This window comes from Aquarana catesbeiana, linkage group LG09, assembly GCF_042186555.1.
Source record: "Aquarana catesbeiana isolate 2022-GZ linkage group LG09, ASM4218655v1, whole genome shotgun sequence".
NCBI classification, from domain to species: domain Eukaryota; kingdom Metazoa; phylum Chordata; class Amphibia; order Anura; family Ranidae; genus Aquarana; species Aquarana catesbeiana.
The window spans coordinates 143,000,186-143,023,936 of NC_133332.1; the positions used below are offsets into that span (position 1 = coordinate 143,000,186).

The following is a 23,751-nucleotide window of genomic DNA, read 5'->3' on the forward strand; positions in this document are numbered from 1 at the left end:
CCCATCAAATCTATCAAAATAGGCCTCAAGCCGACAAGCTGGCTCAGAGACTAGCAATGACCGCAGTGCCCCATTATCACTTCCCGGCTAACCTCCGTTAACCGGGAACCACCATCATGAGCCATATCAACGCTAGCTCCCAAAAAGCCTCTTACTTTTTACCATCTACCTTCTTTTTGCCCAGACCAACGCTCGCCACAGAGCCCAAGAATAATACCTTAATCTTGGGTGCCCCTCCACACCCGAAGTGCTCTCTGTATGCCATCTTGTAGCCCTAAGGCCCACAAATCAATTCCAACCTCGTTCAAATGCACTCCATCCGCCCGTAAATACCTCCATGTCTCAAACTCGAGTTCCAAATGCCTAACCGCCAGCCCACCATTATTTACTACAAACTTGCTCACTTCCCTATTTATTTTTTTTACGGGCCCTGTTGACGCCGTCAACTGATCTAGCCATCCTCCATGAAGTCCGGGCCACCATGTCTGACCAGACAATCACCATTTTTGGAAAGGCTTCTCTTAACCACAAAACATCCAATTTGATGTCGCGCTTCAGGTCCACCATGGCTCTAATACCCAGGTCATTACCACCAGCGTGTATTACCAATACATCCGGCGGCCTATCGCGCTGCGCGTAACGCTGCACCTCTGACACCAATCTGCCCCACAACATGCCTGGGATCCCCAAAAGCTTTATGCACGCTTCCCTCCTGCTAAAACCCAATTGCCTACCCTCATGGCAGGCGTCCCCTCTCCGAGCCCCCCATGCCACATAGGAATGACCCATGATCCAGACCATCCCCGGCAGCGAATCTGAAATAAACAAACACAGAAAAAACCATACTATAACCAACAACCCTATTAACACTTACCAACCCCATCACCCCTCTTTCTATGGCACATAAAATAATTGACCTACAAGCTAATAACCAGATTGGGCCGCACATAAGATTGAAACCTCTTGGATTCCCATCTACCAATCCTCTTCACAGTCTCCTCCCCCAATCCATTCCTGGCTGCTTCCGTGGCTGCTCCCATCCTGAAGGAATGTGACGAGAAATCCTTCTCAGTCAGCCCCAATCTCCGTATACATTTTGCAAAAATTGCCCCAAATTTGAATCTGGATAAAAATTCACCACCTGAATGTACCAAAAAGGGGCCCGTCCCCACCGGGCGAAAACCCAAAAACTCCCGAACTGCCCCAACTGGGCACAACAAAGAACCCATAACTGGATACACCCTCACGATTCTGCCCCTTCCCAGTTGATCAGTCTTTGATTTTCTCAAATACAACTGCAAAACTTCCTCCTCACACTTCACATCCTGATAACCCAGCCCACCTTGTACCCTCTTAGAAGGGCTAACCAACTCACCTATTCTAAAAGCCCCAAAAAACGCTAATAAGAAGGCTACTTTAAACAACAGCACTTCGTAACCTGAGGAACACACCCACTCCAGTTGCGCTATAACACCTTGCAAAATCTCAAATGTCACCGGCCTTCTTGCATCCTTCCTAACCCAAGCCTTTCTGTAACCCTTCATTGCCTGCCGTACCCAGAAGTCTTTTGTAAAATCTCTCTGACCTTGCAATTTAAACAGAAAGGCCAACCCAGTTACATTCTTATTCACTACTGATGCAGACACACCCTCCTCCATTTTTCTGGCAATGTAGTATATCAACAGCAATCTCACCTCTCCACCAACCGGCTCCTCCCCAATTTCGTGCACAAAATCCATCCATTCCTGCCATACCCTCGTGTAAGCCGCCCACGTGGACCCACTTACCGAGTTCTTTATCCATCCAGCGATGAGGCCAATGCTATCCCCCACAGCCAGTCGGGACAAGGAACCCCGTGTTGCTCCGCCTCCGGCGCCAACTCCCGGAACCTTTCCCACTGGAAGCGAGACAACGCATCAGCTATAACATTTTCCACCCCCCGGTAAATGGACAGCGTGAATGAAAACATTCAGTTGCAAGCAACGTAGTACCAGGTGTTGTAATAGCCTAATCACTGGCGGAGACAATGCCGTGCTCCTATTAATTACCTGTACCACACCTAAATTGTCCCTGTGGAAACGCACCTTCAGGTCCCTGAATGATGCTCCCCATAACTCCACCGCCAGCACTACCGGAAACAACTCCAGCAGCACCAGGTTTTTTGTAAATCCTGCTTCCACCCACGACTGAGGCCAAGGCCCAGCGCTCCACTGTCCCTGAAAAAAGGCCCCAAAACCTGTTGAACCAGCGGCGTCAGTGAATAGTTCCAAGTCAAAATTGCTGACCGGATCAGCCATCCAGAAAGCCCTCCCGTTAAAAGCTTAAAAAAGGTGTGCCACACCCTTAAGTCCGCTCTGTGAGTTTCTCTCAACCGAACAAAATGCCTTGGCGATTTTACGCCGCTCGTGCTAGCCGACAGCCTGCGACAAAAAACCCTCCCCATCGGTAATATGCGGCATGCAAAATTAAGCTTGCCCAATACCGATTGTAGCGTCCTCAGCTGCACTTTTCGCAAACCCATGAGCCCCGCAATTTCCCTCTTCAGGTCCTCCAGTTTATCGTCCGGCAACCGGCATTCCATTGCCTCCGTGTCCAGCACAATGCCCAAGAACGTGATGACCGTACACGGTCCCTCCGTTTTGTCAGCCGCCAATGGAATGGCGAATTTGTCTGCGATGTGTTCCAGCGTAGCCAAAAGTACCGCACAGATCCTCGAATCAGCTGGGCCCATGCAGAGAAAATCATCCAGGTAATGAATTATAGAATTCACACCTGACACCTCCCTGACAACCCATTCCACAAATGAGCTGAACTGCTCAAATATCGCGCATGATATAGAGCAGCCCATTGGTAAGCATTGGTCGACGTAAAATTCGTTGTTCCAATGACATCCCAATAACCGAAAGCTGTCCGGGTGTACTGGCAGCAGTCAGAAAGCTGATTCCACATCTGCCTTTGCCATGAGAGCCCCTTTTCCTTACCGTCGCACCCATCCCACTGCCGCATCAAATGATGTATAGGTCACGGAACACTCACCCTGGTCTATAGCATCTATGACCGACCCCCCTTTTGGGAAGGCTAAATGATGGATTAGTCTAAATTTTCCGGGTTCATTCATGAGACCACACCCAGCTGTGACACCACCAAATTCTCCAACGGAGACCCCGAAAAAGGACCTCCCATCCGACCCAATGCCACCTCCTTCCTTAGCTTCTCTGAAACTACCTCTGGGTGTTGCATAGCTGACTTTAAATTAGGCGACACTGGCGGGATAACCGACAGATTGCAGGGTATCCTAAAGCCCACTGAGAAACCCTCATCCAACAATTGCGCTGCTTTTTTGTCTGGGTACCTACCTAGAAACGGCCACATCTTTTCCACTCTCACCGGGGTCCTCCCTTTTGTTTGCAGCTTCTCCTTGCCTACCCTTTCCCTGTTTGAAACACCTTGACCCCGGGTGGGATCCCCCACATCCTGAACACTCGTGTTTATACTTACATGAGGCTCCAAACCTGCAGGTCCCGGTGTTGTATTGCCAACAAACCCCCTTTTTGTTTCCGACCGTATGTCCCTGGGAGGAAGGTCCACCGGTCCCACCTGGAAAAAACTGGTTGGGGGCCCTCGCCATCGTCATCAATCTCATCCATAGGCTGATGTCCTTGTGCTCCCAACGCAGCTCCGGTCTGATCGCCCTCCGTTGACGGAACTGCTCATCATACCTCAGCCACGCCGTGCCCCCATACACCCTGTAGGCCTCTCCAATAGCATCTTGATAACAAAATAGCGCCGAGCAATGCTCCGGATGCTTCTCACCTATCACACTTGCCATAATCGCAAAAGCCTGCAACCAGTTTGCAAATGTTCTAGGGATTAGCCTGTACCTCCTCTTCTCCTCGTCCTCCTTCTTCGAATCGTCCGGTTTCACCCTATCCAGATTAAATTTCTCTAAAGGCAGTAGAGAAAATATCTCAATATACTCACCCTTCCAAAGTTTTTCACGCACCTCTTGCTTCAAGTGCGAACCCAATGGTCCCTCATAGCACACATACACCTCGCACTTGGCTGCATCTGCCAATCTGGTTATATCCTGCCTGCTTGTGGTCTCCGCTGTCTTGTCCGTCCCCTGCGCCCCTGTACTCACAGGCGTCACCGGTGCAGGCGCGGCCACTGCTGCCGTAACCGATGGCACCGCTGTTGTTCCTCCCGTGGGCACTACCGCACCTGTGCCCCCCGCCGGCGGCACCCACGATGTCGCAGGGCCCGAGGGAACCGTCCCTGCTCCCTCAAAGCGCTGAAGTAGCTCCCTAATACCCGCTAAAAATCCCCCTAATGCTGTAGCCCCCCCGCTGCCTAACGCCCTCAACCCACTACTGACCGTGCCCCCCCGCTGCACCCCCCACCCCCCCCACTCTGGCCTGACTGGAATTAAAGAATAAGACATTGGACTCACCAGGCTGCACAGGCGTAGCCTCATCAGCCGGACCAGGGATCTCCACCGCCGCTGTGCTCCTGTGATGGGGTGCCGATTCTTCCTCTGACCCGGACCATCCTCCTGCTCGATCGCCACTTCTTCCTCCTTCTTCCTCTGATGAAGGCCCACCCGGCATGCCCGCTGGAGTTGCCGCCGTGACTGTGGCCATACGTCCCCACCTCCGCGCGTCTCTTCCGCCCGCTGACTTGCTGGTTGCTTTGCCCGGACCGGTGTGCCTGACCTCAGTCCTGCCGCCTGGTACCTGGGATGCCCCGCTAGGCCGACCCCTCTCGATCCTCCTGTGTGCCCCTGCCGTGGAACCGGACGGCCCAGGGCTCCCCGCACGTGTCCTCTCTCTTGCTGCTGACTCTCTCCTGCAGGGGGCGGGGCTCTCGCTCCTCACTCTGCCCACTCTGCCAGGCCGCACCGCTGCCCCCATGCCTTCCAAATGATCGCTCTGCCGGGTCCTCTCTGCGCTCGATCTCCCTCCTTCAGCTCTGGTCATTCTTTTTGGAGGTGGGCCCACCGCGGGACCCGAAAGAGTCCCGGGCTGCAGCTGTCCAGACCCCCGCTGGTCGGGGGAGAACCGCTCAGGCGGCCGGGACCGCCGAGTTCTGGCGTCACTGGATCTCCCCAGCACCTCAGGCTGACTGCTCTGCAATGCCGCTGCTATGGTTTGTTGCAGCCATGCTGCCCCACGAACCGCGGACTCCTCCCTAAGCTGCTCCATCAGACCATCGAGCTCCATCTTCAAAGAACTTTCTTCAGCCACTGTTACTCCCCCCTGGGCGGGGTTAACCTATAAAGCCCTGTTTGATACCTCCCCCTCGGTTACTTTCAGTACCAACCCCCTAAATTATTAACTCCCCTGTTACCACAGTCATGTATGCCCTACGCTATGCATTACATGCTGTTGCTGCGGGCTTTTCTGACTATCCTTCTGAGCCCAGCATTTTGCATTCTTGTCCCAATTTTGGGTGCCCACTACTGTCTATTGATGTGTAAAACACTTTTTTTAATCAGCAATTAATGATCAATAATAACATCTAGCAAACATCATTTATTTATTGCCCAGAAATCTGTCGAAGAATGCTATACCTGACTCCAGCTGGGCTCCTCCACTTCTTCCTGGCTGGAAGGCCCAGGTTGGACATTGGAAGCCTCAGCTGGTATGGAAGGAAGCGTAGAGAGGGATTCCCTGACTTCAGTGTGGTCTGACAGAAATCGCAGTCTCTCATAGTACCACAGCCTGGGGACATAAACGTCATCTGCTGCAGCTCCGGATCTCTGGGAATCCGTGACCTTCTTGCGCTCCCTAAGATACGTGCTCCTCAGGCCACCAATTTTGGCTTTTAAATAGGGGGTGGTTGCTGTGGGGACCACCGGCTTCACCAACTCCAGCAGTTTCTCCAGCGCTGCCTGCCTCTTCTGTTTGTGATTATAGTGGGGGTGTCTCACTTGCCACAGACAGGGCAGCTCCCTGTACTTGTCTATGAACAGGGGCAGGAAATTGTGGTCGTTGAACCCATCCATTTTCTCTGCAAGACACAACACAAGACAAACCCTAATGTCAGGCCAAACACCCCTAATCTTGTTACAATATAGGCTTCCATTTCGAAGCAGTATAGGTTTAGATCCTACCTTCGTTATCACGATTGGCATCTCCGATGCTCCTTCCTCCGCTCACAAATCGTACGTAAGACACGCGTGTGTTACGATTTATACACACTGCGCATGCGTATAACTCCGCCCGCCCCTGACGTTCTTTCTAGTCTATTCCCCGCCCCTTTTCGTTCGGCACAGTGGGGGAAGAGCACATGGCGGATAGACAGCAGGATCGTGCTAATTGTAGCAACGAGGAGGAGGAGGAGGAAAGGCCGGAGCCTGAAACGTCCCGATCCAGAAGGAGATTAAAGGACTCAAATATGTCCTTTGGGGAGATGTTGGAGATGGTGGACATCCTGAAGAAGGCCGACTATGATGGAAAGTATGGGCCTTACCCCAACCCTAATATCCGAAAGGCAAGGATCATGGCGAAAGTGGTCAAGAGTCTGCACCGGAAATTCGGGGTACGACGATCGAAAGATCAGCTCAGGAAGCGGTGGTCGGACCAGAAATTACGAGAACATGAGCAGTACAGAAAGATCCGGAGAGTGCTGCAAAAAAGTAAGTAGTTGTGCTGTGTTCCTATTCTTTTTGTGTTTATTACGTTCGTGCTGCTCCATGTGCTTTTAGGAACTGTTGTACAGTTTAAAATGGCAACTTTCATGTTCATGGACACATTATTCGTTCGGATCACACATGTTTATTTCGGACTATAAAATACCATTGTTTAGGCCATATGCATTTGGCCACCATTTTGACGCCCTATACTTGGCTTCAAAGAATTGGGTTGTGTAGATGGCTTTGTTACTAGAATGAAATGCAAACTAGATTCTGTGTAAGGAGAGGACACTGAGCAGCTGTTTTCACATCTGGACACTGGAGCACTAGTGTGGGACACCAGAACACCATTTTTATTAGGGGGGCCACACAGGTGCTACAGTGTATACTATAGGGGGGTCTCCATCTGTGAAGCTTGTACTAAACAGGTAAAGTATTGCAGCTTGACAAAGGACACTAAAAAAGCTACATCTTGGAACTCGGCTAAAATAGATAATTGTACCCCACTTCCAAGCAATGTTTCATCTTTATAGTTCTGACATTAAATATCTGTGTGCTAATTATACCATTTTTGTTTTACATAGGGGAGAAAAGACTCGGAGGAAGCCCCTCATCCGAGGAGACCATAGCCCCCCCCCCCCTCTGGAAGAAGGGGAAATCTCCCCAACACAAGATGAGCAGGAGGAAGAAGACGTGGTGGAACTAGTCACCACAACAGGTGAGTGTCTGCAACCACAGGCTCAGATAAGAGATGGATGGCGGCATTTTTTTGGAAACCTAATTTATTTTGGGGTTCCTCTCTTTTTAGGTGATCGTGATGTTGTGGATGAAGATCCTTTCACATCCGAAAGTGCCAAGATCCTGATCGGGGAGATCATGGGGTGTAATTTACAATTGGAAATCATCAAGCAAAACATCAATGATGTTATTCCAAAATATAAAAACATCATTGATGTTTTGGGGAGAGTTTAAAACCCCTCCAAATCACTTTCTTCTTTTGTCTGCTACAATGTGCGAAATGTTTTTGTGATTTTTCCCAAAGCCAAATTTGGAGGATGCACACAGTGTGTCAACATGTGCTATCTGCCATCACGGGAGATCAATGGACGCGTTTTGGGGGTGCAACCCTTTCCTCAATAATAAAGTTGTGGTGAGGAAGGGCTTTCTCCCCCAAAACACGTCCCTTCATCCCCCATGATGGCAGGTAGCACATGTTGACATTGTGAAATTTCTGTGCATCTTCCAAATTTGGCTTTTCCTGGGGTGATTTCCCCCCATCTGAACGCAATATCAAACACAGTTCCTAAATACTCATGTCTCATATTGCCTTCCAGTTCTACCAAATGTGAACTTTGTAAGATCAAGATTTGTGTCTTTCTTGTGGGTTTTACACAGGCCTGTTTTCTATAAAATGCACATTTTGATTTTGGATAATGACACCACAAAAATTGTTATACAACAAACATGTTGGTTTGTCAGAAAAACCTTTGGTAAATGCACATGTGATTGTGCAGGTATTAAAAAGATTGTTCATCAAGAATGTGTGGATTATTGTCTCAACACTACAACACTTTTGGGGTGATGTAATTGTTGTTTTATGAGAAAATGGGGGTAATTTCCTGAGGGCAAATCCACTTTGCACTACAAGTGCAGTTTCAGTGCAGTTGCAAGTGCACTTGTAGTGAAAAGTGTCTTTGCATTTAGTAAATAACAGCCAACAGTGCTTTGTATAATAAGGTTACACAATCACGACATTTTCTGGACTCCACACATTTCTGTCAGGGTCAGCTAAAACAAACACAAGCAGTAAATGTCCACAAAGAAGAGCCTGGGGGGAGATGCCTGTCGAGAAATTGAGGTCCTGCAGACTTCTCCCTGTGGCCAAATACCGCAAGGTAGCGACCAACCTCTGCTCCGGAGTGATGGCTTGCCTCATGCAGGTATCCTGCCTGCTGATATAGGGGGTCAGCGAAGCCAACAAACGGTGAAACACGGGGTCCGTCATCCTGAGAAAGTTCCTGAAATCACCAGGATTATTCTCACGGATCTCACAGAGCAAAGGCATATGACAGAACTGGTCATGCTGAAGCAACCAATTCTTGGTCCATGAACTCCTCCCCACCCTGTTCATGGACTGGACTTGTGTCAAGGTCAGGACCCCAACACCAAGCCCCCGCACAGCACGAACTCTACGAGGAGTACGCATACGAAACATGGCTAGAAAACGGTCGGCTGCTCAGAACGAAGTAACAGAACGCACTGAAGAACAGCAAGGCCTGTGAAGAGCGACCTGAAAACCAGTAACGAACGAACAAGAATACAATGACTACCTAAAGTACTTGCTGCACGCACTGAAGAGCAGATACAAACCCACAAGCACAAACTGAACGGCAGAAAACGATCTGAAAGCCACGAGTCTGAAAAAGCGCGAATCGTCTCTCACCAAACTTTTACTAACACGAGATTAGCAAAAGGAGCCCAAAGGGTGCCGCGCTTGGTTCTGAACCGGCCTTTTCTAGTCTCGTCGTACGTGGTGTACGTGACCACGTGGTTGTCGATCGGAAATTCCGACAACTTTGTGCGACCGTGTGTAGGCAAAACAAGTTTGAGCAAACATCCGTCGGAAAAAATCCTAGGATTTTGTTGTCGGAATGTCCGAACAAAGTCCGACCGTGTGTACGCCCTATTAGTGTGAAATACCTTACACATCCCACCTTGAGCTGCAGTGAGATAATTCAGCGTTAATCTGTGCTCTAATACTACTTTTTTAAGCTGAGCCATTTATTCATTTAATAAACCTATATCAGTGGTAGTAAGGTTAATAATCTCAGCTACAATCCTAGTGTAATTATTTATTCTTTTCATTGCTTCAATTCCCCATCCTGTCCAGGAAGGGAACCATGACCATGCCATGTCACCTTCAGTGAACAGCTCTCTTTTGAACACTAAAGGGTATTCTGGACTTTGATCTGGTCGCACTGTATCTTTGTGAGCAGCCAAAGCAGGTGCTAACTTCCCAATATAACATGTACCTGTAACATTAGTAGGAAGCCAGGCGTAAGCTTTATTTCCACATATATAATATAACCCTTTACGTATGGATGGTATGCCTGCTCCTAAAAAACTGGAAGCAATAACATGGAATCTCAGGTAACCGATATTTTCACATATTGGGAACTGTGAGCAATTTGTACTATAAAGGGTTCTATTTAGTTCTGGATCTGGGATATAATAATATTGACCATAGTTTCCTCCATAAACTGTAATTTTTGCTCCGGTGCAATCTGAATTGCACAACTGAGTACATTTAGTGTTAAACGGGCATGTAATGATTAAACAAATCTGTGGAGTGTTCATCTGTTTTGAAACCATCAAAGTTACTGATCTGTGCTCATTAGCTGTGAAGACGATGTATGAGCAATTTATTCTGGTCCTGATTAAATCAGTGAATTTGAGAGGCATTGCTATCATGGGTATTGTTCCTGTTTGGGGATGTAAGTGAGAACACACCCAGCAGTTACTAGCTTTGCTATGGGTTGCATACAATTTTAACATTTGGATGAAAGGGTTATTTTTCCATGTCTAGGATCTCACAAACAACAAAAAGAAAAGAAACATTATCATAATTTTTTCAAAGGATATCACTTCAGGATTTTCTTGCAGTGACTGGCGTAAATCCAGGTGGGCTTTCCTTCCAACTTGACCTGTTGTCAAAAGCACCAAATGTGGTCCATCAAATTTTGGTTCTAGCAGCTTTCTGACGTGTCGCTTGGCCACCACCCAGTCACCTGGTTGGATTCTGTGAATACCTGAAACAGAATCTGGTTCGGGGATAGATTTATAAACACCTTCTTGTATTTTATTCAATGTTCTTTGCAAAATCTGAACATATTCTAACAGATTAGAGTGAGAAGCCTGTAACTGTTGGGGAAAATATAGCCCTGTTTTGGGTGGCCCTCCAAATAAAATCTCATAGGGGACAGCCCATGTGGTTGTTTAGGGGTAGTTCGTACAGAATATAGGGCTAATGGCAAAGCTTCCACCCATCCTTTTCCTATATCTGCTTTAATTTTTACACATCTGTTTTTCAAAATCCATTAAGTCTCTCAACTTTACCACTACTTTGTGTGGAACGCTTGCTGTATGTGAAGCAACTCCACATCTACAAACTATTGAATTCAAAATTTTCTTTGCTGTTGTTTTTGCATTTGCTTTAGCAACTGGCCAGCTCTCGGGCCAACCTGGGAACACGTCAACACAAACTAAAGCGTACTCATAGCTATTCTGGGCATCTGAATGTAGTCTATTTGAATTCTTTGGAAAGGGAAATCTGGCTTAGGAGAATGCTTTTGGGGAACATGGACAGGCCTCCCTGTATTGTACAGAGCACAAGTGAGACATGAAGCACAAAACCTGGCTGCAAATGCACTAAATCCAGGTGCTATCCAATAGCAGTAAGTAAGTGCCACCATCGCGCCCTTAGCAAGATGACTGACGCCACGTGCCAGTTGTGCTAAAACTGGTTACAAACTCCTGGGTAGACACCACCTGTTGTCAGCACTCCACAGGCCCTGCCGATTTTGAGTTTCTACATCCCACTTCTCTTGATGAGGGGAATCTGTCCCCGCTACCCAGGCGACCCCTACAGTGTGTGTGACTCCGAATGCCATAAGGGCAGCATCCTTTGCCGCTTGGTCCGCTAAAGCATTTCCTCTGGCTGCCATGTCATTTCCCCTTGCATGCCCTTTTACCTTCAAGATGGCAACTTCTGCTGGTTTCTGAAAAGCCTCAAATAGCCGCTCTATGAGTTTTGCATGTCTCACTGGCTTCCCTGCACTAGTCATAAAGTTCCGTGCTTTCCAAAATCGTAGCTATTCCAAACGCATATCTGCTGTCAGTGTAAACATTTCCCCTTTGATTCTCTAGGAGATGACATGCTTTGACTACAGCACAAAACTCCGCTTCCTGTGCTGACATCTGGGGTGTCAATGCTTCCTGATGCAAAATGGTGTCTGTAGTGGTTACAGCAAACCCTGGAACCATCTACGAATAAGTGTGTGTCACAATCTGATAAAGGCTCATCTTTTGCTGGTGTAACAGAGGCCCTTTCTACCTCCATCAGAGCCATACAATCATGAGAAAAACTCTCAGGTTCTACAATAGTACCATTTGTTGCATCTTCCTCATCAATTATAGGAAGAAGAGTAGCCGGATTTAAAGTAATGCATCGTTTGATTGTTAAATTCGATGGAGCAAAAAGAGCAGACTGGTACTTGTCAAATCTACTGGCAGACACATGTCAGGTATTTACTTGATTCATGATTTCCTGTACTGCATGTGGCACATACAGGATCAGAGCAGAATCTAGTACAAGCTCAGTTACTTTGTCTAGCAGCAAAATGCAGGCTGCTATGGCTCGCTTACAACTGGGGGAGCCTTTGATGACAGGGTCTAATGAGGCTGATACATACATCACAGGCCTCTTTTTGTCTCCATGTAGCTGGTTGAGTACACGTGCAGCAAATCCATTGACTTCATGACAGAACAATGAGAAAGTCTTAGTATAGTCAGGAAGTCCAATGGCGGGAGCTTCAGACAAAATTTTAATAAGCTCCTTCATCTGCAATTCATTGTCCCATGTGAGTATGAAAGGGTTTCTAGTGGTAGCCTCATATAGAGGAGCCATAAGTTCTGATGAATTTGGAATCCAGTCCCTACAATATCCCACTAACCCCAGGAAGGCACGTATTTGCCGTACGTTTCTTGGCTTTTCAAAGTTTTGTAGAGTTTTAACTCAATCTGGGGTAGGTGACGGATTCCATGTGAAATGCAGTGACCCAGGAAGATCACTTTCTCTTGGCAGTATTGTAGCTTATCTTTGCTAACTGTTGTTACTGTTATAGAGAAGCATGAGAAGGCTTACTGTTTCTCTGACTTCAAATGTCCTTTGTATCAGAACAAATAAGCAAATCGTCTATGTACTGAAGCAAAACTGTGTTTGGGTGTGAGGGGAACCATTGGTCCAATACTTGCTTTAACGCAGTATTATATTCAGAGGGGCTACTCACACAGCCTTGGGGCAATCTTGTCCATGCTAACTTTTGGGCATCATGGGTAAATAAAAAAAGGTGCCAGCAATCTGGGTGCAGGGGCACAGAAAAGAAAGCATTTGCAAGATCAATCACTGTAAAGCAGGTGCTGGAGGCAGGTATTCCACTTAGTAATGTGCGGGGGTTGGGCACGATCGGGGTATCTGCCTCAATTATATTGTTAATGTCTCTCAAATCATGCACCATGCGGTATGTCACCTGCCCACCCTTCTTGTCTGGCTTCTTTGCCAGTTGGGAACAGGGGTGTAATGACTTGGGACTTAATTGGTACAACAACCCATGCTGCTTTCAGTTGAGTGATTTAATCGTTTATCACCTCAGTCAGAGCAATACTCAGTGGGTACTGTTTAATCTGTGGGAGATGGGCTCCTGGTTTAATTTTTATCATGACTGGGGTTCAATCCAGCAGACTTACATCATATTTGCTGGTGGCCCATAATTCACTGAGTATCACTGTAAATTCTGGTGGAAATGGCGGAGTGGAGTCTTGGATTAAAAATACTCAACAGGCAGAATTTAAAACTTCTCCGAACAGACTACTGACCACTTGGACTCCTGTAGGAGCGTAGTCTATGTTTGCTAAAATTTGGTTCAAAATGTCAGCTCCCAAAAGATTGGTAGGAACTGTGTCTGAAACTAACACTTTAGTGACAATTTCTGTTTGCTGTCCTAGCCTGAGTTTAAGTAATCAGTAGAGGTCCCAGTTACGCCAACACCTGAGATAAAATTTGTAGATAATAATCCTGGAGGTAAGTCCTCTATATTTAAAAACACTTCGGCTTGCACCAGTATCGATTAAACAAGTTAATTCTGTTTCTCCTCCAGGATAGGGGAGTTCTTGTAAAAATACTTTTACTCTGGCCTCAGGACCATTGTCTCCCCTATTTAACATGATTGATACTGGCATGCCATTTTCCTTTGCTTGATCCAATGCTTTTGGCAGAGAACTGGGATCAGCATGAGGTGCCTCTAAGCTCTTTTCCAGTCTAGGTTCAGGAAGATGGCAGAATTTGACTATGTGTCCTTTCAAATCACAATTGTAGCATATAATTGGTCCCCGATTGCCATGATTTCTGAAATTGCCTTTGCCTCTTCCTCTTCCTCACTGCTTCCCCATGTTCATAACCTTGGGTTTGCTGTCTTTTTGGTTAATCCTGATTTCTATGGATAACAGGATAGGCAGTACGTCTTGAATAGACATATTGCCTGCCTCAGGCCTTGCTGTGAACAAATTTTCTTTCAACTGGGGTATTAAACCATCAAGAAACCTTTGTTTCACCAGTTGTGTAGATGGACTTGCAGTTTCTCCCGCCTTCTCTTCCTCTATTTTAATACCTGCTTCCTCAGCCATATCGCTTAACCGCCTCCAATAAGCACCTGCTGCTTCCTCTTTCCCTTGCTTAGCATTCATAAATTCAGCATGTCTGGTTTGTCCATATATTCGGGGCAATTTTTCCTTCAATTTCTCACAAACCTCCCATCCACTAACCATCTTAACTAGATTTTTGACATCTACACCACATTCTTTAAGTTTATAGCCAGACATGTTGCTTCATATAGAAGGAGAAAGGTTTGGGAGTACGGACCCCACCCCTGACTCACCAAAAAAGAAATAGCAAGTGGACTATTGCGGTACAAAAAGTATAGCTAATAATACAAATTACTGATAAAAATTTCACAAAATTTATTTACACAATAATAGCAAAAGAAAAACAACAAGATATATAGTTAAAAGGTTCAGATGACATGATATTTCAACATGTTTCGTGGTTTTCAGGGCAATACATCTGTAAACATATATCAAAATACAAAATACAAAGAATAAATACCATATACAAAATTTCATAAAGTTATACAATGGGGGAGATGAAATAAAGTGATGAAACTGCTTACCCAAACCTCAGGGGGTGTGCACCAATGAGGTAACCCGACTGGGTCTCCCCCAGCGATTGGGACGGGGATATAGAACACTGGCCAAAGTCTGTGTAAAATAAATATGGGGGTAAAAATTCATATGATCAATGCAGGTGTCAGTCGTAAATAGTGAAGTGATAAATTGACAGTGGAAAAAGAAAAAGATGAAAACATACCACCATGTGGGAGGGTCGGGTCAGGAAGAAGGAAAAGAAAAAGGGAAGGGACCAGTAGAAAAGGAAGGGATAACAGAGAAATGGGAAAGAAGAAGGAAAGGAAACAGGGAAGGAATAGGAAAAGGGAAAGTGGAGGGGGAAAAGGGAGAAAGAAAAGTGAGGGGGACAAGAAAAAGGGATTTGGGAAGAGCAAAAAGTGCAAGGGCAGTGATTGACAGTGTAAACAAGGAAGAGACATGGAAAAAGGACAAGGTGCTGTCAGTGAGAGGATAAAAAGCCTGGTACCACAGGAAACAAATAACCAATGAAGTAAAATACAACCGTGAGGTTCCAGTAGGGTATCATGCAAAAAAGTGTGCAAAAAACAGTGATGAATAGAGCAGGTGAAAAGATCAAAAGCTGAAGGCCAAAGGGTGGTGAAACAGAAAATAAAAGGACTGACATCTACCTATGTCAAGTATATGTTAATGTATGGAGCCCAGGACTCTGAAGCCATGGGAGTATATCAGCGTCACAGGTTTGAGTGGGTCTAGGTTGGCAGCATCAAAGCTGAATAGCAATAGGCATAAGAACATGAAGAGCGATGTCCAAGATCTAAAAAAAGTAAGATACATCCTGGCCCCTCAATGAATTTGTTCTACTACTTCTAACTTTTATCCTCACATGGAATTTTTTCATCTTCGAGGATCAACATTATTTACAAATACAGGGGGTCGCAATGGTCACATCATGTGCCCCATCAAATGCTAATTTATATCTTGGAGCTTGGGAGAGATTTATTTTCTCTGATGATCAGTTTTTACCTTTTATAGAGTCATTACTCTGCTGGTTCAGATTCATCAACGATTTATTTGTGGTCTGGTTTATTTGTGGTGTTGAAACAGTTCATTGAAGCTATCAATCTAAACAACATGAACTTGCGCTTCATGGTGACTTCGGACGATACACAGATCCCGTTACTTGATCTGTTGATTGTCAAAAATCCTGATGGAACACTAGGGACTAACCTCTATCGTAAATCTACAGCAGAGAACACTCTACTGCACGCTACGAGTGCCCAAGGCTTTTGTGCATAGCATTCCATACGCACAATACCTGCGATTACGACGTAATTGCGCATGTGAAGAGGATTTTTATATTCAGTCCGCTGCCCTACGAGAACGACTCCTTCTGAGGGGCTATTCTAAAACCAGTCTTAGAAGAGCTTTTAATAAGGTAGCTGGCCGTACCAGGGCTTCTCTGCTGTATCCCTCCCCATGCACCACCAATACTAACACAGTTAAAATCGTTACCCAATATTTAGCACATCATGAACAACTCAGAAGTATTATCTCCAAACATTGGCACCTTCTTGCTGATCATCATATCCTTAAACACCATGTACTTGCCACACCAGAATTGGATTTTCCGTAGGGCGAAATCCCTTAGAGATCCGTCTAGTGAGTAGTCATTATAAACCCAAATCTGGCGATACCCATCAATCGTTTGGCACTTTCCCATGTGGTCAGTGTTCCTCTTGCCCATGGATACTTTCATGTACCTCCTTTAAATTACCTAACGGAGAACTCTTCACTCCTCATACATTGGTCCAATGTGACACCACTGGTATCATTTACCTTATAATCTGTACATGTAAAGCATTCTATGTTGGTAAGACAATCAGGGAGTTTAGACAGAGAGTCAATGACCATGTCTACTATTCCACCAACGGTAAACTCACCACCGTTGGATGCCATATTGGTCTATACCATAAATATGATTCTAAAGCTGTAGGGTTCCTTGCTTTGGAAGTGGTACTTCCTGATGTTAGGGGAGGTGACCGAGATAAGATTATATTACAAAGATTAAAAAAATTATATTATAAGATTATTATTACAAAGAGAAGCTCTTTGGATAGAAAGGCCTAATGCCACTGTCCCCCTGGGTTTGAACAAAGTTAATTCCTTCAAATCCTTCCTCTAATAGATCGACCAGCGCCTTCCTATTACCCCAATGTGCAATTGTGATTTTGGGTCAACAAATCTCCTGCCAGTTATTCAGTTCGCTCTATCTATTACCCATGATTGCATTCCCAATTTGGGACCTTATAATTTGAGGACACTCAAATTTTTTCTCCTGCTTTGTTCATTTTTCTTGAATATTTAACACTTTTTTCATGTTTAATTCAATTATATGTATGGTTAGTATATCAATTGTTGTATTTGTTTTTTATGACCATTGTTAATGACTTTCTTTGGGCTCTTTGCCTTTGCCTCTGGGCGGTTGATGGCAATTGACTCCCCCTGACTTTGTTTTTTCTCCCCGGCACTTGGTAGGCTCCCTGGTGGTCAGGTGCAGGCTTTCCCCTGGTATATGCAGCCCTGGCTGCTTGCACTGACCTCATTGAGGACTTTGGCTCCGCCCTCCCTGTGCAAGCCTGCGTGCGATACATCGCGTGCATGCCTTGCCTGGGTACAGCCCAATGGCTCGGAATGCGTGCGCATCAGGCGTGCGTCATCCCCAGCCTAGTGGCCTCGAGGCCAGTGCGCAGGTGTGGATGCGTGCTCCCCGCGTGTGCGCACTGCGGGACCCTTGACCCCATGACGGTGTGGGACGCCGACGCCGTCCCCATGTCACGAGGTTGAAGGGGATATTTATATGGCTGTTATATACCGCCATATACCCAGGCCAGAAGGAGACCCAGATGAGCCCTGGAAGACAGCACCACTGGTAAGCCCCTTATGCATATACCTATGCCTGGTCACACCGTTGTAGGTGTTAGATGGCTGCACCATAGTTTATCATTATAAACATATTTAACAGGTTATCAATTATGTCCCAGGTTTGATCTTACTTTTTTTAGATCTTGGACATTGCTCTTCATGTTCTTATGCCTATTGCTATTCCGCTTTGATGCTGCCAACCTAGACCCACTCAAATCTATGACGCTGATATACTCCCATGGCTTCAGAGTCCTGGGCTCCATACATTAACATATACTTGACATAGGTAGATGTCAGTCCTTTTATTTTCTGTTTCACCACCCTTTGGCCTTCAACTTTTGATCTTTTCACCTGCTTTATTCATCACTGTTTTTTACACACTTTTTTGCATGATACCCTACTGGACACCTCACGGTTGTATTTTACTTCATTGGTTATTTGTTTCCTGTGGTACCAGGCTTTTTATCCCCTTACTGACAGCACCTTGCCCTTTTTCCATGTCTCTTCCTTGTTTACACTGTCAGTCACTGCCCTTGCTCTTATGCTCTTCCCAAATCCCTTTTTCTTGTCCCCCTCCCTTTTCTTTCTCCCTTTTCCCCCTCCACTTTCCCTTTTCCTATTCCTTCTCTGTTTCCTTTCCTTCTTCTTTCCCATTTCTCTGTTATCCCTTCCTTTTCTACTAGTCCCTTCCCTTTTTCTTTTCCTTCTTCCTGACCCGACCCTCCCACACGGTGGTATGTTTCATCTTTTTCTTTTTCCACTGTCAATTTATCACTTCACTATTTACGACTGACACTTGCATTGATCAAATGAATTTTTACCCCCATATTTATTTTACACAGACTTTGGCCGGTGTTCTATATCCCCTTCCCAATCGCTGGGGGAGACCCAGTCGGGTTACCTAGTTGCTGCACACCCCCTAAGGTTTGGGTAAGCAGTTCCATTACTTTATTTCATCTCCCCCATTATATAACTGTATGAAATTTTGTATATGGTATTTATTCTTTGTATTTTGTATTTTGATATATGTTTACAGATGTATTGCCCTGATGAAGTGGTAAAACCGCGAAACATGTCGAAATATCATGTCATCTGAACCTTTTAACTGCTGTATATGTCTTGTTGTTTTTCTTTTGCTATTTTTGTATAAATAAATTTTGTGAATTTTTTATCAGTAATTTATATTATTAGCTATACTTTTTGTACCGCAATAGTCTACTTGCTATTTATATTTTGGTGAGTCGGGGGTGGGGTCCGTACTCCCAAACTTTTCTCCTCAATAAAATTTGAACGATGGTACATCTTACTAAGATATACTTTGCTTGATTTGTACAGTGAGGCTATACACTTTCCTGCTTTAATAAGAAGCTGATGAATGTCAGTAGCAGAAGCCTCATATGCTTTCTGTGCAGCGCTTAGTTTGTTTGCAAACCCAATTGGATTCTTTCTAGGATCTCCCAATCCCTCTAATATGGCTCTCATATCTTGGGGACTAAAAGGTACATGCCATTTAATTTGAGACTGTCAACAGCATTACCTTTAAAAACTAATTGGGTTCTGACAGGATAAACTGCAACAGATTGCTCTGTGCCAGGGGCAGAAGGGGTGGCGTCTCCCTTCCTTCTCTCTTCATCTTGCTGCCACAATTTGGAAAATATAGTTTGCTCTGGAAGTTCAGACTCTATCTCTCTTTCTCTGGCCAAAGCCTTAAGTTCAGAGAGATCTAGTTTTGCATATGTGCCTTTTGAATTTATGCCAATCATCTGTTTCTAGGATACGAGCTAAAACCCTCTTTGTAGGTTGATATGGGGCTGTTAAACCTCTGCTCTCTACTATATTGCATAGCTCATCTTTTGTGTGTTCCATGTAATCAAATTCTTTTGCTTTTGTGTGTGGACCCCTTAAAGTCAAACTGGCAGCCACATAAGGTGGGGGGTCCTCCTCTACAGAGTCTTCTGGCCAAACGTAGTAAATTTGGGCAGTACTTTTATTAAACATCTCCGTCAAGCCAGTCTGATTTGCTTCTTTAGCTTCTGTCTCCCACGTGCAAGCTATTCTCCACGTTCCTTCACTGCACAGTAGTGGGCCATAATCATGCAGAAAAGTTTGCCATACTTTTAAATCAAAAGTCCCTTCAGATTTTAAAGGTTTAGCTGTTCCCTTTGTCCATTCTACCCATTTATCTAGGGGCTCAGTATAGGCGGAACCGTACCCTCGGTTCATATATTCTCTAGCGCTCATCTTGCGCTGGGCATTTTCTGAAGGCCTCTCTCCCTTCATTCCCTTAATTAATTTAATGCCCATAATGACTGGCCAGTCTTCTCTACTTGTGCCTATACCCTCTTGCCTCTAAAACAAATAGTACAGCAAATCTGCAGATTTACAAGAATAGTCTCCACTTATCTACGTGGTTAGAAGGGGTTTATGACAATAGACAAAACACTCATTAAGAGACCCTACTCGTCTCTTCTCTTCTCTATGAGTTTTATCTGACCCTACCATGTGCCTCTGACCCAGGTCGCCCACATGGAGTCAACGCAGGAAACTGCAGAGGATTTTCCCTATCCACACACACTCCAACCCATGAAGGGGGACACAAACACATTCACACACACACGTTACCCAACCAGAAAGGTCCGAGAGTGGTCTGGTTTCCTTGAGAACCGACAGATAGGATACATAGGAAAGGCAGAAATATAGCAAGCTTAAGGACAGCTTACCTAGCCGGCATTTGAGGTCTGCGTTTCCCGATGATCCCGTTCGAAGTGCGGTTCCTTCTGGAAACTCTGCCAAACTCCTGGCTGGCTCGCCAAGCTGATATGACTGATTTCTGATTGGGACTCTAAAACAAAGTTAATACTGTAGCTGCAGGAACAGATTTACAGGACTCAATCACTGTGTTTAAAATGTCCGTTCAGTGTCAAAATGTATTATTACATGTTATTTTATACATAGATAAGAAAGGGGTGGTGTGAGATGTTATTAAAAACTAACAAATAGAAATATGTTATTAAAAGCTAACAAATAGAAATATATTATTAAAAGCCAGCGAATAAAACAATTGCAAAAGTAAAACATTGAGAAGGGAGGGGGGAGTAGAGCGTGTTTAGTAGGAGATGTGACTATGTGTTAGGTGAAGGTTACAGAACACATTTCAACAGTGAGAACAAAATGGAGTCTCTTGTGCTTAAATGAACAGTACAGTGAATGTCCATGTCACTATGATTCCGAGGGAATGATAAGACCAACCGTCTTTCATTAACAGCTGATTTTTGTGCAACCCGAAGGTCTCTGTAACCTGTATCAGATTTTTGTCACACTTGACATTGCTTGTTTATCATCTTATCTGTGATGTAATGTTGAATGTTATTAACAATAAAAACTTATTGAAAGAAAAAACACACTCTCTGAGCATGCCCAGAAAAATCCAAGTGCTGTTCACACACAAAAAGAACAAAAAAAACAAAGTCCCTGAGCATGCCCATATCAACCCAAATGGATTTCACACACCAAAAGCCACAGCAAAAAACCAAAGTCCCTGAGCATGCCCAGGCCAACCCAAATGCAGCTAGCACAAAATAAGCCACCCCCTTGTCCAAAATGAAGCACATCATTGAGCATGCTATTAAACTACTGATGGAACAAACACCCCCCAGGGGGGGCAAACAAAGAGCCTAACATGGGCAAAAGTTATACAACAAATACCATTGCAGTCTATGGGAACTGACTTGTTAATTTTGCTACTCACTTGGCTGGTTTATATTCTATGTATTGGCCTTAAAATGAATATGGGGGCCCAGGTCCCACCCTGAGGGATATATATCAATGTCACCAATTTGGACAATTTGGGGGCTTACTCCTGCCTGTAAAGTGGTACATCTGTAGCATGTATCCAAAATGCTGCTTCAAAGCTGTATGGCTTGGCTTTAGAGAAAAGTTACAAATCTGCATTCCAGCTCCAAGATTTTACCCCCCCAAAAAAATAGCATGCCCTCCAATACATACAAGGACATTTGGGTCTGTTAAGGCTTAAAATGAGAACACCCACTTGAAAAATACCACCCCAAACTAACAAAATATTGTGCCTCCCACACACTAACAAACCCCTAGGCAAACACACAGCAAGCAAGCCAATGAAAGAAGGGTGGATGCTTGGGACAGGAGGGTCTCGGGCAAAAGTCAACCATTTTGTTCTCGTATTCAGAGGGACAAGGGCCCCTGATGACTTGCATCATTTAATATGCCTGATTTGCTGTTCTATATCTTAGGCAGCAATTATTTCTGGTGAGTGTGTTTATCTGCTATAGGTGAAGGCTGCACTGGATAACTGGAACACTTGATGTTGGAGACCATCTGGAATTTACCACTTTCATTGCATTAAGACTCACCTTGAACTTTTCTTTCATCTCTAATTTTAAATATTTTTCTTTTCAATTTACCATTATAACACTATAGGTGTTTCATATTAGATGTGTTTAGCGCTAAAAATGTTTTCTTTATATAAAAAAATAAAATCACCAAAATACATACTTACTGTCTACTGTTGGACAACCTTGTTTGTTGAAGAAATGCAAGTTGAGCACTGTATATATGCTGTCCTTTTTGAAAGCTGTGGCCCTGCTCCAAGTTACCTTTCCCTCTTAAGTGAGGTTCCATCTCATCAGGTCCTGCAAGGACTTCTAATGTATTTGGAGAGTTTTTACAAAAAAAAAAAAAAGGGGGGGGTAGTACGTCATATTTAATAACAAGATGACACATATTTATTTTACAAATGCTTAAATATATGCAGTTTCTCTTCTTCTTTTTCTGCAAATTCGTCATGAAATCCCAGTTTGATGTCAGATGTGATGATATGTTGGTCCAATATTCTATTTTCAGGATCCTGTCTTCATATTGAGGATGAGACATGTCCCTGTGTTCCGGATGTGCTTCAACTGCGGAAATGAGCTCAGTCTTTGGCGCGTCGCTTGCCATGTTGCGCTAATAGTGTGGCGCTAATAAAGTATGAAAAAAATTCCTAACGAGTAGAACCAATGTTATAATAACATTGGAGGTGGAGACGGACATGATGCACGTGTGACGTCCGCACGGGGGAGGAGCCTAACGCCGGCTCTGGGGGAGGTGTGGAGATGGAGCGCCCACAAGCCTAGGTGATGCCGAGTGGGGTGAGAGCCTGCGGTATGCCCGGACGAGAGCGGGTGTGCGGCCGCCTGACTGCCTGACCCTTTCCCTCCTGCTGACACTACTGAAGCGGCACTGGGAGAGACCCTTCTGTTTCGCTAGCTGGCGAGGTTCGTGACAGGTCAGAGGCGATCTCCCCCTCTTTGAAGCCTGCATTCCCGGGACGCTGTAGACAACCAAGGTCAGCGGGAACTATCGAGTCCCGGTCTGTGGGCTCACGGGCCGGAGCGGCTGCTTACATTGAGAACTCGGAGCCTATGCCTCATGACATGCAGCAACCAAAATAAAGTTCCTACAGCCAAGTACCGAATGCCGGCGGTGTCTAGAGAAGCAAGAAGGAAGGTATGGAAAGCTCTGCAGTCTGATTTTTATTAATAAACAACCATATTCAAGAACTGTTGTATCTGAATTTGGGTAGCCTGCTGGGAGATAGTGAGGCTAAGAGGATATAAGATTTCAGGACTACTATATGTATACTGTTATATGCCTTACCACGGACGGGGTTGAATGAAAAAGAGTTGAGGCCCCCCAGAGCCCCCTTCTCAAATACAAGCCGTGCGTGTGAGGTCACCAGGTGCCAGACAAGTATCACGGCTGATAAATTGAAATAGTGACTTTAACGCAAGGCTTGGTTTTGAATCTTTCAATTAAACCTGTGTAAACAGGGATCAAATCCTAAAAGATCAGTGACGCTTCGTTCATGCTTTGCAGCACCCTTTGTGACTTTCTGATTTACCTTCTTCATCTGCCTCCCCTCTCCGATTGTCTACTGTGATCACGCAGGGGGTCCCTTCTCCTTTCCCGGCGTTTGGCCTTATAATACGGGGGACTACAGGTGCGGGCGACCAGCGGAAGGAAGGAGGTAGAAGGAGAAAAGGAAAGGGGAAGAAGGAAGGAGAAAAGAAAAAAAAAGAAAAAAAAAAATTAGCTGCAAGAAGTACTCACCTGTAGAGCATATAGTTGACTGGGCAGGGGCAAGGAAGATGGCCCGGCACTACATCTAGACCTCCCATGTGAGCAGCAAGTCCCTTAAG

At 45.2% G+C, this 23,751-nt stretch overlaps 1 protein-coding gene across 1 annotated transcript; it reads right to left on the reverse strand.

Moving 5' to 3' along the window:
- Nucleotides 1–736: 736 nt before the first annotated feature.
- LOC141108987 (integrase/recombinase xerD homolog) lies at nucleotides 737–1,658 on the reverse strand. The gene is made up of 2 exons (XM_073600944.1): nucleotides 922–1,658; nucleotides 737–815 (listed from the first exon to the last, which is right to left on the reverse strand). The coding sequence occupies exons 1-2, from the start codon at nucleotides 1,656–1,658 to the stop codon at nucleotides 737–739; spliced, it is 816 nt and encodes a 271-aa protein (XP_073457045.1).
- Between the last annotated feature and the right edge of the window lie 22,093 nt (nucleotides 1,659–23,751).